The 16,056-nt window shown below is 50.4% G+C and overlaps 5 protein-coding genes across 5 annotated transcripts; 3 read left to right on the top strand and 2 right to left on the bottom strand.

Annotated features, from left to right (window-relative positions):
• Positions 1-628: 628 nt before the first annotated feature.
• UHO2_02357 (uncharacterized protein) lies at positions 629-2,260 on the top strand (the record flags this gene model as incomplete). Its single annotated transcript, XM_041555145.1, has 1 exon — positions 629-2,260. The coding sequence occupies one exon, from the start codon at positions 629-631 to the stop codon at positions 2,258-2,260; it is 1,632 nt and encodes a 543-aa protein (XP_041411079.1).
• Positions 2,261-2,687: 427 nt separating this feature from the next.
• On the top strand, positions 2,688-3,269 carry UHO2_02356 (putative HAM1 - protein involved in DNA repair; the record flags this gene model as incomplete). The annotated part of the gene is made up of 1 exon (XM_041555144.1): positions 2,688-3,269. One exon carries the CDS (start codon positions 2,688-2,690, stop codon positions 3,267-3,269), a length of 582 nt encoding a protein of 193 aa, XP_041411078.1.
• A 4,195-nt stretch (positions 3,270-7,464) lies between these two features.
• Positions 7,465-8,367, bottom strand: UHO2_02355 (uncharacterized protein; the record flags this gene model as incomplete). The annotated part of the gene is made up of 1 exon (XM_041555143.1): positions 7,465-8,367. The coding sequence occupies one exon, from the start codon at positions 8,365-8,367 to the stop codon at positions 7,465-7,467; it is 903 nt and encodes a 300-aa protein (XP_041411077.1).
• Positions 8,368-10,850: 2,483 nt separating this feature from the next.
• On the top strand, positions 10,851-12,815 carry UHO2_02354 (uncharacterized protein; the record flags this gene model as incomplete). Its single annotated transcript, XM_041555142.1, has 1 exon — positions 10,851-12,815. The coding sequence occupies one exon, from the start codon at positions 10,851-10,853 to the stop codon at positions 12,813-12,815; it is 1,965 nt and encodes a 654-aa protein (XP_041411076.1).
• Positions 12,816-12,921: 106 nt separating this feature from the next.
• Positions 12,922-13,912, bottom strand: UHO2_02353 (uncharacterized protein; the record flags this gene model as incomplete). Its single annotated transcript, XM_041555141.1, has 2 exons — positions 12,922-13,364; positions 13,486-13,912. 2 exons carry the CDS (start codon positions 13,910-13,912, stop codon positions 12,922-12,924), a joined length of 870 nt encoding a protein of 289 aa, XP_041411075.1.
• Positions 13,913-16,056: the final 2,144 nt, after the last annotated feature.

The following is a 16,056-nucleotide window of genomic DNA, read 5'->3' as shown; positions in this document are numbered from 1 at the left end:
GTGATGAGGGCCACAGCTGGGCATGTATCGGGACACAACGAAACCGAGGAGGGCTCTCAACTCAGCTTCGCTTGGCGCTTCTTGCACATGTCCCCTTTTTTATTTTCCCCTTTACGTTCCCCGCGCTGATTCGCTCAGATTCTCCACCAATCTGATCTCATCTGCAGAATCTCAACATGCACCTTGACGCATTGCATCTGTCTGCCCTGACTCGACTTGCACCAACCCACGTCTTCGCTTTGCCTTGAGCAATGATTCTTGAGCCAAAAGCTATACTCCAGTCAACTGGTCTGTGCCGTCTGTGCGGAGCTCGATTTCATTCAAAGGGGCGTTTCGTGGCGCGTATCAAAGTTTTTGCGTCTTTTTGAAAAGCGCGTTTTTCAAAAAACCCGGGTTTATGAGCTTGTCACACGGCGGGACCTGAGTCGCCATACCTGCACCTCTGACAGCTGCCTCGCACACTCCCCTCAATCTTTCTCTTCTTGGCAAGAAGATCGGTATAAAGAGTTGCTGCCTTCCGAACATTCTCCTTTGTCCGCCTCCCTTCCTGACCATCACCCTTTCCCTACCGATTTGACCTTTTTGTCTCTCTCCCACCTACGCGGCGACGATATCGACTTGGCCCAACATGTCCGCTCAGGCTGCCGCTCCGGCAGAGCTCTCTCATCAGCACGAAGGCTCTTCCCCTTCCGACAGCATCAACGACAACAAGCAGAGCCACCTCCAGGCCGCTGTTCCCGCCGACGATGACATTGAGTCTCTGTCGGAAGAGGAGCGAGCCGCTCTCGAGATGTCACTCAAGAAGAAGCTCGACTGGCAGATTGTTCCCCTTTGTCTAATTCTCTACCTCTTGAGTTTCTTGGACCGCACAAACATTGGCCAGGCCCGTCTTAACGGTCTCGAGGAAGACCTGAAGATGAGAAAGGATGGCTACGACTACCGCATTGCTCTCACTGTTCTCTACATTCCTTATATTATCTTCGAGATCCCATCGAATCTGGTCGTAAAACGCTTCGGGCCTGCACGCTGGATCCCTTTCCTCGTCATGTCTTGGGGTTTGGTCTCTACTCTTCAAGGTCTGGTCACAAACAAGACTGGTTTGTACGTAAACCGTGCCTTTATAGGGTTAGCAGAATCTGGTATCTTACCGAGCCTCGCCCTCTACCTTAGCTTCTTCTACAAGCGTGAGGAGATGGGTGTTCGACAGGCACTTTACTTCTCCGGCGCTTCGCTTTCTGGTACCTTCGGGGGTCTCCTTGCCACTGCCATCGGTCTGATCAAGCACAAGCCTGGAGGATGGGCGTGGATCTTCATCATTGAGGGCATCTTCACCATTTTCTTCGGTTTGCTCTGCTTCTGGATTCTGCCCAACGATATCTCCAAGCTTTGGTGGGTAACCCCCCAGGAGAAGAAGCTTGCTTACGCTCGTATGGCCCCTCCCGTCTCTAAGCCCACTCAGGATCCCGAAAACGTTGACGCCTTTACCACCACTGAGAAGCGTGTTGCTGCCGCTACTGATGACAAGCTCGAGTACAACGGCAAGTTCGTGCTTCGCGAGGTCATCCGTACTTTCACCGATCCATTGGTCGTACTTTTCGCTGCTTCTGGCTACGCCTACGCTACCCTGCTCTATTCCTCGGCTTTTTTCAGCCCAACTATCATTCGAACTCTTGGTATCGCAAGCACCACTGCTGAGGCTCAATTACTCTCAGTTCCTCCCACTGCTGCCGCCTTCTTCGTCTCAATTACTGCAGCCGTCCTCTCTGACAAGTACAGGTGGCGTTGGATTTCGGTCGTTTGTCTCATTCTCCTTTCCATTGCTGGTGTTGGCCTTGCCTACGGCTCGAAAGTGGCCTCGCAGCGATATGGTGGTATCATCCTCCTTTCGTGCGGTACCTATTCAATTCCTCCGCTTGGAATTAGCTGGATGCTTAATAACACTGCAGGCCTCTACAAACGCGCGACAGCCATCGCGCTTTACATCGTCTTCACAAACGGCGGGGGTATCCTATCAGTCTGGCTTTTCTACAACAACGAGGCCCCTCGTTATAGGCGCGGTTTCCTTGTCAATTTGTGTCTCAACATAGCCGCCCTCGCTCTAGTCACAATAGCAGAGCTATACATGCTCTGGGAGAACAGACAACGCAAGGCAGGAAAGCGTGACTATCGTGTCACCGAACTCAAGCAGCTCGGCTGGGGCGACTCCAAGATCCGCGAGTACCTTGGTGATGCCCACCCCGAGTTCACTTACATGCTCTGATTACTTCTCCTCATATACCACGACTCGCTCGCCTTTTCAAGAGGCAAGCATCAAAACTGCGTCCAGGCTGTACTTTACACATGCAATCTGTACAAGAAAGTTTTGTTGCATTATTCTTGCGAACCTTGATTGCTTGTTTTAAGAACCAGTTGTCATTCATAGATTGAGAAGAGACAATACCAGATGGTCATGCTGTCATGAGAGCGGCAGTACAGGATTATGAAAAATCGCGGAATTCGGAAATGTCACGTCTCTCCGTGGAAATAAAGTTTCGCAGTCAGTTGACGCTGAGTCGAGTAACGCGTAGGAATCTTAATTTCACTTTCTTCCTTTCTGCCATCCTTTCTTCCAACTTTCTCCTACTGATCGTCTTCTCCTCATCGTTACCCGCATATCACATACAGACGCTGTCATACGGCCGGCCATCATGTCTAAGCCCACCCTTACTTTTGTCACAGGCAACGCCAATAAGCTGCGTGAGGTTCAGCAGATCTTCGCAGCATCTCCCAACTTCTCTTACGAGCTCACAAACAAGGACCTCGACCTACCCGAGATTCAAGGATCAACGCGAAAAGTAGCTCAAGCCAAATGCGCAGCTGCAGCGCAAGCCCTCAATGGACCCTGCATCACCGAAGACACTGCACTCGGCTTCCATGCGCTCGGTGGACTGCCAGGACCCTACATCAAGGACTTCATGAAAACAATAGGTCACGACGGGCTGAACAAGATGCTTGACGGCTTCGAAGATCGCACCGCGTCCGCGATTTGCACCTTCGCCTACTGTGCTGGACCAGGCGAGGAAGTCAAGCTTTTTGAAGGCAAGACCGAGGGTGTCATCGTTCCTCCACGTGGACCAACATACTTTGGATGGGACCCGATTCTTGAGATAAAGGGCACCGGTTTGACATACGCAGAGATGGACCCCAAGCAGAAGAACTCGCTTTCACACAGATACAAGGCGCTAGCATTGCTGCAAGAGAATCTCGTCAGCCTGACAGACAAAGCATGATTTCACCAAACTGCCATTGTATTTCTGATTCCCATACTGATCAGAGATCGAGCCGAGCCAATCTCACCAGAGATCGGGTACAACACAGTCCCGCTCGTTGTCAAGCTAGGTCATGAAGTAGGATGCTCCCACACTCGACATGTGCCACACTAATGTATATACAGCTCACGTGTAAACTGTCCCACAATTTTACATGTCACCACACATCACTCCAATGCTCAATAGCCATATGTCTGATTGCTACACAGTCTGATATCTTCTGAAAGCCCTGCTTCTTCTCTCCAAGACTGTGTAATTGATATTGACATTACATGCAAAAACTGTGCTTCAAAAAAGAGCTGAGAAATTTTTTATTGTGGGACAGTTTATGGAGCACTCCTCTACAACACCTTAGTACTTTGTATTCCCTCCTTTTGCCTTCAGAACCACCTTGATGTGGTCTGGCATACTCTCTATTAGGTTCCTACATGTCTCTGGAGTGATTGCTGCCCATTCAGCCTTGCATCTCTTGAGCAGTTCATCCCTGGACTTTGCAATCATACTATACCATGAAAGTCACATTTTGAGATGGTGCCAGAGGTGTTCAATCAGGTTTAAGTCCAGCAACTGCACCAGCCATTGCATAACCTTAATGCTATTGCTTGTCAACCATGTTGTTGTCTTCTTTGACATGTGTTTTGGGTCATTGTCTTGCTGAAACATGATGTCAGTGTATGCATGTTGAAGCTGCAAATCTGAGATTGTTTTCACAAGCTTGTCATTCAAGATATCAATGTATTGGTCTGAATTCATTGAACCCAGCACCAAGCACATACCTCCCACCCCTTCCTACATCATACAGCCCCAGATCATGATGGAGCCACTGCCAAACTTGACTGTTGGCCTGACAAGCTTGCTGTTGAAGCCAGCATTCTTAATCCATCAGAACTGCTTACCATCCAGTCTGAAGAAGTTGATCTTTGTCTTGTCCAACCATACCACCTTCTTCCAATCCTCAACAGTCATATCCTTGTGCTCATTGGCAAATTTGCGATGGGCTTTGTGGTGTCTCTTGAGTAGCTTGGTGTCAGCGGTCATGTGCCTGGAACCCGAAAGCTACCAGTTTGGGTGATTTCAACCAGTTTCAGTGAACACTCTTGAGTATGCACCTGTTGGCCACTTTCACTGAGACTGCTTGAAGGATTGTTGGTTTGATGAGTTTCGGCTAACTGCTGTGAACACTCAGTTCAGTGGTAACATGGCACAGTTGGTTCCTGCTTGTTGCAGAACACTTAATATACAGGATGATAATCTGTCAACTTGACACAAGTGTTTGAGGTGTTGATGATCAAATGGCAAATTGGTGAGAGAAGCCTGGACCACAGTATGATTACTGCCTTCAGAGAGATGAGTATCTGGACCACAGTAACTACTGCCTACAGACAATGTCAGTGAGGGGTGATATGACACACCTGCTTGGATTAGTAGCAATGGCCTGCAATTGCACTATGTGACAGAACAACTAAGTATATGTTACAGTAGAGTATAGTTTAGTTAAGAATAGAGTGGATACTGGATCCACTCATTCACTATGACAGAGGGGTGTGTCAGCGGTCGCACACCCAAAACCTGAGATCGGTAATAGAGTCGTGTCTATTACAAATCCTGTCGAGTTATGCGACAATGCTCGTGGTATTGCAATTCTCAGCGAAATATGTAGTAGAGCTGTCTCTATCACTTTTCTCACTTGGAACTGCAGTAAGGGTTTTGCTATTGCAGGTTTTGACTGACCACTGTGGACACTCTGTCCAGAGGTAGCTCGGCATGATCAATAATGATGTGGACTTGTACTGACACCAAGGTCTGGTGTGAATATGATTGCTGGTGATGTTGACATGAGTGTCCAGTGTGTTGACTAAGTGCTTGTGCTGATCCCCAGACTGCAGTGGATGACTGCCTTTGGTTCTATCTTTATCTGGACCACTGGTTTGCTATGAACTGCCTTTGGACATCAGTGAGTGGTGATACAACACACATGCTACAATGAGAAGCAATCTATTTGATTGAGACTATGCTGACTGAAACTAATGAGTACTTATGCTTTTGAAGTAATACTAGTTATATGGTGTAGAGTGGATGAGGATCCACTCATCCACTTATGATGAGAAGGTATGCTTTTATACATCCTTTGCAGTGTCACCTGTGACACTGCTCCAGCTCTCTCTCTCCAGAGAGTACCCTCTTTGTCGAGTACTATACAGAGGACCCTGTAGCACTGCTCCTGTCCCTCTTGAGCTGTGTGTCGACCTCCTCGACACAGCTCTTCCTCCTCATGACCCATATGCTGGTGTTAGTGACACAGCTCCCCTTCCTCCTAACCAGCGACTGTTCTCCTGACTCTCATCTTGTGAACCCCTGAGTGGTAACCAGCTGCATGCCTCTGGGCTCCGTCCTTGTCCTTGGCAGAGCTTGGTCCTCCTCGCATGTGAAAACACCAAATGATCATCCTTGCCACTGATCTCCATGGAATCTGCCATATGATCATGCTTACTGCAGATTCTGGTGGGATTCGTGATATCAACTTCGCTTGCACTGATCTAGGTGAGATCTGTAATAGAGCTGTCTCTACTACAGATCTCAATGAATTCTGCTGCAAATCCTACGATCTGCCCAATTCCTTGATTCCTGCACTCCCTTCATATGAGTTGATGGATCTTCCTGCTTTTTGCGCATCCAGCCCCATGACAGGGTGTATATATATCTTTGTGCCATCGTGTCTACTTCACCATGGCCTCCCTCCTTACAGGGGTGTGGCCTCCCTGTCCACCCTTGTCTATCTGGCTCCAACTACTTTCCTGCCCTTCCTACCCTTACTCCTCTTGCTGAGGCAGCGATCCTCCTATGCTGCCTTCATTGTGCTCAGGGGTCTCCTCCCACCTCATCAGGTGGCAAGTTCTCTCGTTCCCTGCTCTCAGTGGCTGGCCCTTCAATCTTGGTGAGACATCCTCATCTCATCATGGGACCAGTTGATCTGCTTCATCTTGGGCCAGTCTTGGTGAAACTTCCCAGTTCCCACTGTCTCAAGATGAGGTTTTGCCCCAGCTTGCTATCTGACCATTCTCGATGAGATTGGTTGGAGCCCCTGGCTCTCGACCAGTCCCGCTTCTTGTGTGCCAAGCACATTTTGGCGGCTGCGCAGCATGTCTGCTTATGATCTCTGTGCTGGCCCTGTGACACTTGGGTTTTTTCACCAACCTCCATGCTTTGTAGCAACAATATTGCAGTGCTTTCCTTACTGTGGTTGGGCAAACTGTGACTTGGATTGTATCCTGCAGTGCTTGACATGCTTTCCTGACTGTGGAGGTTGAATTGAGCTCAAAATAGTGGTCCAGGAAGCAAACATGATGAGGCTGGAGTTTTCTCGGCTGGCCCCCCTTTGACTTTGGAACATCAGTGGAGGTGCTTTTGCTGATGTGATTCACAGTAGACTTGCTCAAACCAAGTTGCTTGGCAACTGAATGTGTAGTTTCCCCATTTTGAAGGTGAAAGAGTGCCAATTGGCATTTCTCTGGGGTGGTTTTTGGCATGATGGTATAGATATGATGGCATCAAACTGGAAGCACTGCCAGATCACTCACAATCATCTGATTGAGCTGAAACTTTTCACATCACTACTTTTGATGTTTATGAAGGTGCCCACCAAGTTACATTGCAAGTTTCATTGTAGTCAAAAGCCCACAAGGTCAGGAATGGAGTGGTGATGCTATTTGGTGGCATGCTCCATAAACTGTCCCACAATAAAAAATTTCTTGGCTCTTTTTTGATGCACAATTTTTGTATGTAATGTCAATATCAATTACACAGTCTTGGAGAGAAGAAGCAGAGCTTTCAGACAATGTCAGACAGTGTGGCAATCAGACATATGGCTATTGAGCATTGGAGTGATGTGTGGTGACATGTAAAATCATGGGACAGTTTATGCACGAGCTGTATATCAAGCCGAGAGCACTAGGCTCTCGCCACATTCCTTTAGTCAATTGAGTATACATGTGTCTGTCTTAAAACAGCAGTGACATCGTGCTCCGACTCTCACCGATCGCCAGTCATCGGGATCCGTGCGATCCAATTTTCATTATTGCATAGAGTATAAATCGGAACATGAAAGTATGGAGAAAGAGTTCGAAAGGTCTAGAGTCTAGAGGGAGGGGTTCAAAGCTTAGAGGCCTAAGAGACCCTGGTCGCTGGCCAAGGCACCTGGAAGGTTCTGAAGGGTGGAAACGAGACCCGTGGAAAGGTCTGGCAAGGCAACGGCGAAAGGAGCGGTACCGGTAGCAAGCTGAACGCCGGCAAAGTCTCCGAAGGTCCTGGCGTACGAGAGCTCCTTGTTGAGGTCACCGACACCGTTGGAAGCGGGAAGAGGGGCGAACTGGAGGGTGCTAAGAGTACCGAAAGCCAAACCTGACTTGTCGAAGAAACCGCTTCCACTGTCACCAGGGATACCGGGGCTGACGGTACCGATGTTGTGCGACCAGCCATGACCCTGCTCCTGAAGGTTGACACCGAACTTGGGGCTCAAGAGGGTAATGCCTTGACGGAGGACCGAGTTGCCGTAACTGTAGACCTGCTCGAGAGGAGAGAGATCGGAGGTGCGGAGACCGGTGGGACCACCGAAAGTGGGGACGGTGGGGTTGACCTTGTCGTGGTCCGCAGGGTCAATACGGACGAGGGCAAAATCGTTGTAGGCGCAAGTATTGGCATCCGTCTCACCACGCTGCTGCATTCGCAACCAGGACGAGTAGACGAGGGTACCAGGCTGAGAAGCACCAGTGATGGTTACTGGCGAATTCTCAGGAAGAGAACCGGAAGAGCAACCATCAGTGTCGGTCGACTCGCCAGTGCTAGCACAGTGAGCGGCTTGACCAATGTAGATTTCGTCACCCTGGTAGAAGATGAAGTTAGAAGTGCAGCTACCGGCAGTGTTTGTGTTGACACCGGGGTAAATGGTGGCAGTGCTTCGGTCAGCCCAGGTGGGAGCACGCTTGACGGGGAGAGGCGAGGCGACGATCGAAGAGGCGACCGCAAGAACGGCGACAAGAGCGTTGAAGGAGGTTCCGACCATCTTGAGATTGGCAATTGAGAAAAGAGGTCGAGACTGCGAGTAAACTGGGTACTAGGGGGTGGCAGAAGTGTGACCTGATGGATGAAGATCGTGAATGATGTGCGGACGGGACTTGCTCAAAAGTCCCTCATCTTATACCTTTCTATCCTCGTGACGAACTGAATCGTCTCCCGCTATACACGGCAGCGTAGTTGAAGCTCGTGCGTGGAGCATCTCTTTAAGCTGCCCCTATCGTTTCTGGTACAGAAGAGGCTTCCTCAGCCAACAGGACGATCGCACGCGGACTTGCACGGAGAGCATTAGCTTGGCTTAGCGACGATAGGATCGCTTGGATCGGCTGTTCCTCTGCTGTTTCTCTGCTAGCGCTCAAGCGGGGCGCAGCAGTTCGCATGAATGCTATACCTCTTGCTTCTTTGCTGCAGAGAGGCCTTCGGTCTACGTTAACGCGCATTCCTGCTCTGTGCACTTACAACCACGGGTCGATGCCAAATGAAGGATCATGGCGATTGCGCCGACTGACAAGCGAGGACGAGTGAAAGCATATCCGAAGTATGAGGCTGCATCGGCTCTTCGGTTGCTGGGAGCATGTAAAAGCTTCCTGTAAATCGAGCTCCAAACCAAGACTTCTCTGTTTGGGCAGGTTGTATAGCCGGATCGCGCCGAGCTGTTGCAAAAACATCGAGCCAGTAACGCAGGCTCGGTGCTGCATCTCCGCTTGGACCTTCATTCTTGCCCCTCTTTCGACGCCATGGTGGTGTAGTCTAGTCTATCAGCATCCTTCTGGCTCGTTCTGCTCACAATGACACCTGCAGCGTGACATGCTCTCTGGCATTGTATGCAACGCACTGGGAACCGACGATGCCGCTCCAGCTCGGGCTCTTCTCTGGCCTGGGAAGAGGTGCAAGATGAAGATTGAACAAGCTCGGGGTCGTAACATCAAGCATTGGTCAGAGTCGTTCGCGCCAAGGGAGTGGCGATAGAGTGTGAAGCTCGACTTTGGCTAAGCGTGGGCTCGCTTGACAATGGGGGCTGAGGCTAGATTGAGTATGGGAACTTATATTGCCTGAAATAAGCATGCCACAGCAGACGGCAATACTTTTCAGGGGTCTCCTTTTGCAATGATCACCACTTTCGTGCGTGGGGGAGATTTGCATCCTGGATCCACTCTTCAGCCTGGAGATGGCTTAGAAGCAAAGAATGTTTCGAAGCGGACAAGGCTATAACGTGAGCCGCCGCGTGTTACCCCGCTCTTCATTCGCCCAAACGACGAGAGGACGCCCTACTCGAAAGTCATGAAGTCTCCTTGCATAGAAGCGATCGGTCAAAGTCGGATCATGGTAGCGCGGTCTTGGCATTTGACAGCTGACCTTGAACACAAATCTTGGAGTGTGCAAGCTTCTTTCTCATCGTTGACTCCTCTGTACGACAATGCAGGGCCTCGTCCTTTCCGTCGGCTGCCATGAACCACTATCACTGGCAATACCAGCTTCAGTGTTGGGATCCACATACAGAAGCAGGCTGTTCATGCAGGTCGGAAGATGACGATAGAAGTACAGGACAGATGAATGAGCGGGTCAAGCTGCGACCTTGCTGCAGCCCTGCTCGAAGCCGGTCGAGTCAACTTGACTGATCCGTCAACAGGATTACTTCCAATGACCACTCTTGGGATGAGTTGATCAAGGACCCGAATCAAATCAACTCATCTCGAAACAATGGCGCGAGGGAACCCCAAGCGTACGATTCAGACATTACATTATGGGCTTCATAGATCAGCCTGTCGAGCACCGTGCTTGTCGGCGGTATGAAGTGGCAGATGCTCGCTGCATGGAACCAAGGCGAGCGCTTTGAAAAGTAGCGCAGGCTGATGTCGGAAGGGATGACCAAGTGCCGATCTGGAACTGTTGAGTGTGCTGTAGAGCATCGTACCTCACCGTCAGCGTCATCCCGATCATCGGGCAACCTTTGGTCGCGCCGCCAATTCGAACTCACCTGTTGTTGATTTTTGATTTTTGATTTTTGATTTTTGATTTTTGATTTTTTTTTAATGCCCAGCTTTCTTCGCGTAAAAGTGTCCGTGGATCTGGGGTCTGCCGGCGCTTCGGGAAAAGTGATGATGTCAATTGTCACTAGAAAATTGCGCGAGATGAACGAGCGATTCTGGCCAACCAAGTCGACACTCAATGTTACTCAGCCTCCATCTTCCTACATCTCCAACATTACCTTCGAACCAGCAGTATACCGCTTAGCCTTGTCTATCTCATATCTCACCAACCGCTCGACCGGTCAAGGCCCACATTGTTCGGCCCGTCGACGGCCCCTCTGGCTGAAACTGGGCCCCCGTGCATGCGCCCGTTTCGCCTATAAGGAAAGCTAGGCCAGCGGACATCGGGAGCTGATTACCGTCGTTGGACAGCTCTCGAGATCTCTAAGCGACATCCTCACCACGAGCTTGAGCACGGATACAGTCAACGGTCTCCGCCAACATGGACCTCAAGATCCTCAGCACGACCGTCAATGACGTCTTTCTCAGCCCTCAGGTCTGCTCCGAGAACGAAACACCTGAAGACCATGAGCCAGCTATCGTCCAGATCATCATCCAACTCACCATACCCGCTGGCTACAATCCTCCCTTGAAACTCCTTAGTCTGACAGCCAGCTTGGTCGGCTACGAATCAATCGGTTTTCCAAAAGGCGGCTTCGAACAGAATCAACCTTACTACAACAAGAAGAATATCGCATCCGCTATCGATCTCAAGCTCGAAGCAGGGACCACTTATCAATTTGAGGTCTCCTTCAGTGTTGACCACAGTACGGCGCCGTACCAACGATGCAAGTATGGAAGGCATCATCAAAAGGTACAGGTGAAAGCGACGTTCCCCGGATTGTTGGGCAAGAAGACACTCTTGGCAGAAAAGAATCTATTCTTCATCCAGACAGTGGCTGCGACGGGATTCCTGCCATATTATCATGTGCATCGAGCGGCGGAAGAAGGTTTAGGCCCTATCTTCTTGGGTGTGCGAACACAGCATTTGACCGTAGGAGGATATCTGCGCATCACGTTCTCATTGGCTAGTCCAAGTCCGACACTACGTTTATATTCGCTCAAGTTGGCGTTGTTGCAGCAGACGACACTCAAGTCGAGAGTGCGACGGAACTATTTGGAGTATCCGCCTTCAGAGCGATTCGTGTTCTTTGAAGCAGGGGCCGAAGAGCTCAAGAAGTGCTTGCAGCAAGCACATGATGATGGTGGACTTGATGGACTTCTCGCACTCGCCAAGGAGCAGCAACAGCATCAACAAAGGCAATCAAGAAACGATGAAGCTGATGCCTCTGGGCCTTTGTGCTCCACAGATCCCATCGCATACTCTTCCTTGCCTCAACTGGGCCAATGCAACTGGGTAGCTCGGATTCCCAACGACTCCGAAGCGCGAGCATCGACCTTACCTGGGAGCGACTGTGCCATTGGGATGGTTCATGCCCTCGAACTCACTATCCAGTACTCCGACCCGTCGCTTCCGTCCGGCAGTGACGTCCGCACATATCGAGCATCCTGGGGTCTCATCCTTCCCTCCTGCGCCTGCCGATGGCAAACCATGCGACTTCCATCCTACACAGAAGAAGACGCCAACCCTGTACCGAAGATCTCACGAGACTTCTGGGCCGGTCGCAATGAACACGAATCCTTCACTCAATGTGTTTGCGGAGAAGATTTGGAGCATCTGATGGAGATGGAACAACAGGCGGCAAGCGAAAGTGAAATCCAGGCTAGTAGTGAGATCTGGCGAGAGATGCTAAGTCATAGATTACAGCAGAGACTCCTCAGGAATGGTGGTATCGGTGCGGGAGGCAGAAGCTCGAGCTCAAGTTCTAGTCCGACGTTGTCCAGGATCGTGAGTAGGAGAGGAAGTACGGATGATCCGTCTGCTTCGGGCTCGAGCTTTGCAGGCGCCAGCACAAATGCCGCAGCAGCAGCAGTGGGGATGACGGATGTAAGAGGTAGACAAGACCGAAGAACCTCAACACGAAGCTACTCTGGCTCGACGCCCACGGACGAAACAGCAAGGTTCGGGCTAATAGAGGCGGAAGATGAGGTCGAGTTTGAGCTGCAAGCACGAGAAGTCCTGGCTGATCTCCACGTCAACCAGAACGACTATCAGCGGGAATGGGACCGATTGAATGAGCTCAGACAACGGAGGAACAAGGCGAGAAATGAATACACCAGTGTACCTCAGAGCAGGGATGGGCGGGATGAGGGAAGAAAACACAGGAGTCAATCAGCACATCCAGCATTGAGGCTGTTCCAGAAAAGGTCGGCGAGCAGTAGCAATAGTAGAGCTAGTAGTCCGAGCAGAGGTGGAGTGCCGGGATCACCAGGAACGCCGCCACCTCCTCCACCAGCAGCAATAGAGGAGCGATTGGGGGAGATGGGGTTAGATGAGAAGTCTTAGTCCTCCCAAAGCACAAACGTAATGGCATGACACATTTAGAGTGAGTCGAATGTGCATTAGCGAAAGCATGAAAGAGAACAGAGTCTAGAATGAATTGTCGTGTTGATCAGTTGTTAGCCGCAGGGGGGTTCTCAGCCTTGTACTTGTTCGCCCAACCGATAAAGGCGTGAACGTCGTGTGCGATCTCACCGGGCATAGCCATCTCTTGCATCATTGTTGGAATCCTTCCTCTCGTGTCTGATTGAACGGCCATCTTCCAGTTCACCGCCTTTGCTCCTTGCTCATCTGCAGCCGGAGCTTCAAATACAGCTTCGAAGGACGAGTAGACCGCGCGAACTTTGGGTAGCTTTTGTGGATAGTCGGGGTGGGAGATAGGGATTTGGAGGACTAAGAAGGAGCGATACGCAGGTTCGGTGGAGGCGGAAGGAGGGTCGATGGTGCGGCTAGGGTCACGGACCCAAGCGAGAGTGGCGGCTTGGTGTGCTTCGGAGAATGGCTCAGGATGAGGTGGAAGGTCGATGGTGAGAAGCATCTGGACAAAGTCTCTGTCTGCGGTGACGATAGGGAGCTTGTCTGTATTGCTCGAATTGTCAAAGCGAAGGAGGAATATATGTCAGTCAGCGATCCGTTCACTTGCAATAGAGGCCCTATCAAGGGTGAGTGAACTTACAAGCATTGTGCCAAATCTCGGTTTCATCCTTCTTGACCTTGTGGACGCACTCGACCAAGGTAATGTCTTGGATGTACTGTCTCTCGAAGGTAGGGTGCTGAAATCGTAGGTACCTTCTAAAGTCCTCGAATGTCAAGCCATATTCGGGGCCGTGTTGGGACTCGCGCAGATGCCAGCCTTTCTTTGCGAGTTGTTGAACTTGACTTGGAAGGATCTTGCATTGGACATTGCCGCCGATGTCGGTGTTGAAGGCCTTGGTCTTGTTCCATTCTGGAGTGCCGCGAACGAAAGCAAATGCAGAGGAAAGGTAGTGGGCGACAAACTCGGCATATTCGGGTGTCCCAGCGGCGGGAATGGAAGAGAAGGGGATCTCCACTGCTGCGAAGGGTGCAAAGGCGCTGCTCTTTCGGGGAGAAGTGTTGGTCATCTTTGGCCAATTGTTTGTGTGTGGAAGGGTGTTGCTTTGATGCTGTAGGGAAGGTTGTATGTCCTGATGTCACAGTATGATGGTAGTAAAGGTGCAAGAGAGGGACGAGGAGGCGATTAAGTATAGGAGGAAGGGGAGTGAAGTGCGAACAATGACGATCGAACAATGACGATCTGAGCTGCATCATTGTTGTGTCAAGTAATTGGAGCGAGATGTGGCTTGGTGTCGGCGGTTGAGATGATCTTGGACCCTGTTGCGTTTGGATTCGTTTGTTGTAAGCTGTGGGGGGGGGGCTTCCAACCTGCAGGCACAACTCGGATTTGTACCATTGACCGTCTTCCGACAGACATGCAATGAGAAGCGAGACATGAGATTAAGCTTTGTGTCTGGCAGGTTGCAATTCCATGATCAAGGAAGGTACATATTCGACGACGAGACATGGATCGAATGACCATCTCGAGCCTCGGTTAAGGAGACGAGGTGGTGCCTCGTGATGGTGTTTGGCTCGTCCTACCTTGCCGGCTCAGACTGCCCACGACTTGTTGCGATTGGCTCAGCCAAAGAGTCCAAGCAATGGCTGTTTGGCGTCGATGATTCAGATTCGACATTGGCACAACAAGATGAGGTTGGAAATATCGACGATCAGCTCGACTTCGAACGATCGATCGGGCCTCGATACCTTGCTTGCTTGGTGTGTCACTGGGATTTGGCAAATTTCCCACGCGCAAGGCTGTGACGATGTCAGGGGGTATCAAACTGTGCCTGATTGGATTTTCTTGGGCCATCTCCCGCGTCAAATCTGTTTGTGGCTCAAGTAAGGAACGCTTTTTGCGCGAGGTGAATTCCCTTTTGTATTCGTGGCAGATCAAGTAGGAAATACGCGCTGTGAGATTTGGCCTAGGAAGCGAGTCGAACACCGCGAAACTTGGCGATCTTGCAGAAAGCAAAAACACACACACCGTCACTGTGCACGCGATTACAACGACGTCAAATTAATGCAAGTAGTTTAATTGATTTGATTTTTTTTTTTTTTGATTTTTGATTTTTGATTTTTTTTTTTGGCTGAGAAAAGCAGGCAGCAGATGGCACAAATTCGATGATTTGGCGTTGAAGCACAAGACCGCCTTGCTTCGTTACCTGACAGCTCAACACCGTGGCTTCACTCCTTTGTCTGAACCTTGTTCATTTGCATACGCGATCGTGCTTCTTGGTAACCATCGAGTATGGTTCATGGTCTTGCCACGACTTTGCTTGTCTTTGGTAGAGAACGAACGGAAGTGTTCGAGAGGTGCTTGTGCTTGTGTCGATGGAAATGTACTTGAACAAGGGTGTACAGAGAAGGCCGCTTTGGTCCAGACAAAAAACAGGGCTCTCCTTTCTCTGCTCTGCCTCATCTTTGCCGCGCTGCTGTTTCTTTCGAGTTTCGTTGCTTCGTTTCTGTCTCCCGTCCTTGTTCTGCAATGCTTTGCCTCTTTTCCCTGGTATTGTCAGACACTTTCTCACACCCTGCACCTGCAGCGATGCGGAGAACAATGAACGTGTGGTTCCCCGCACATGAGAACCCCAAGCAAAACCTTTGCCAAAAACAGAGCTCGTCCGTCTCTTTTTGCCGAGACGGCCTACCGCCTCTACATTTCACCTGCATCGCACACCCTTCCTCTGCTGTCTTGTCTCCCCTTTGCCAGCCATTCAAGCCCAGCAGCCGCTCGACCTTACGCCAGCGTCAAAATCCGCAACAACAGTCTCTCCCTCAACAGCAACCACAATAGACTGAACCTGAACCTGCATTCATTCCATTCAGCAAGCCTTCCTCGCTTACCATCACTCACCTGTAGCTTCCAACTTTTACCTTGCTGAGCACCTCGATCCACACAACGTACCATTATCCCATCCCCTCTCTTCCAACTCATCATCACCGCCACCGCGTCCTTCACTCGTCTCGCACGCCTTCATCATCACAACCTTTGACCTCTGAACTGTTTTCAAGTCTCGATACATCCAGCAGCTGCGACACCACCACCTCCTCCAGTGCAGGCCCTTGAATCGCTTCAACTCCTTTCACCATAGATACCTCACCGCCTTCACCTTTCCTCTACTCTTCAATCATCCATCATCACCCTCCATCATCAACATGACACGGAGCT

Source organism: Ustilago hordei (assembly GCF_900519145.1).
Source record: "Ustilago hordei strain Uho2 genome assembly, contig: UHO2_contig_04, whole genome shotgun sequence".
Taxonomy (NCBI): Eukaryota; Fungi; Basidiomycota; class Ustilaginomycetes; order Ustilaginales; family Ustilaginaceae; genus Ustilago; species Ustilago hordei.
This window is presented reverse-complemented; position numbering and strand designations above follow the sequence as displayed.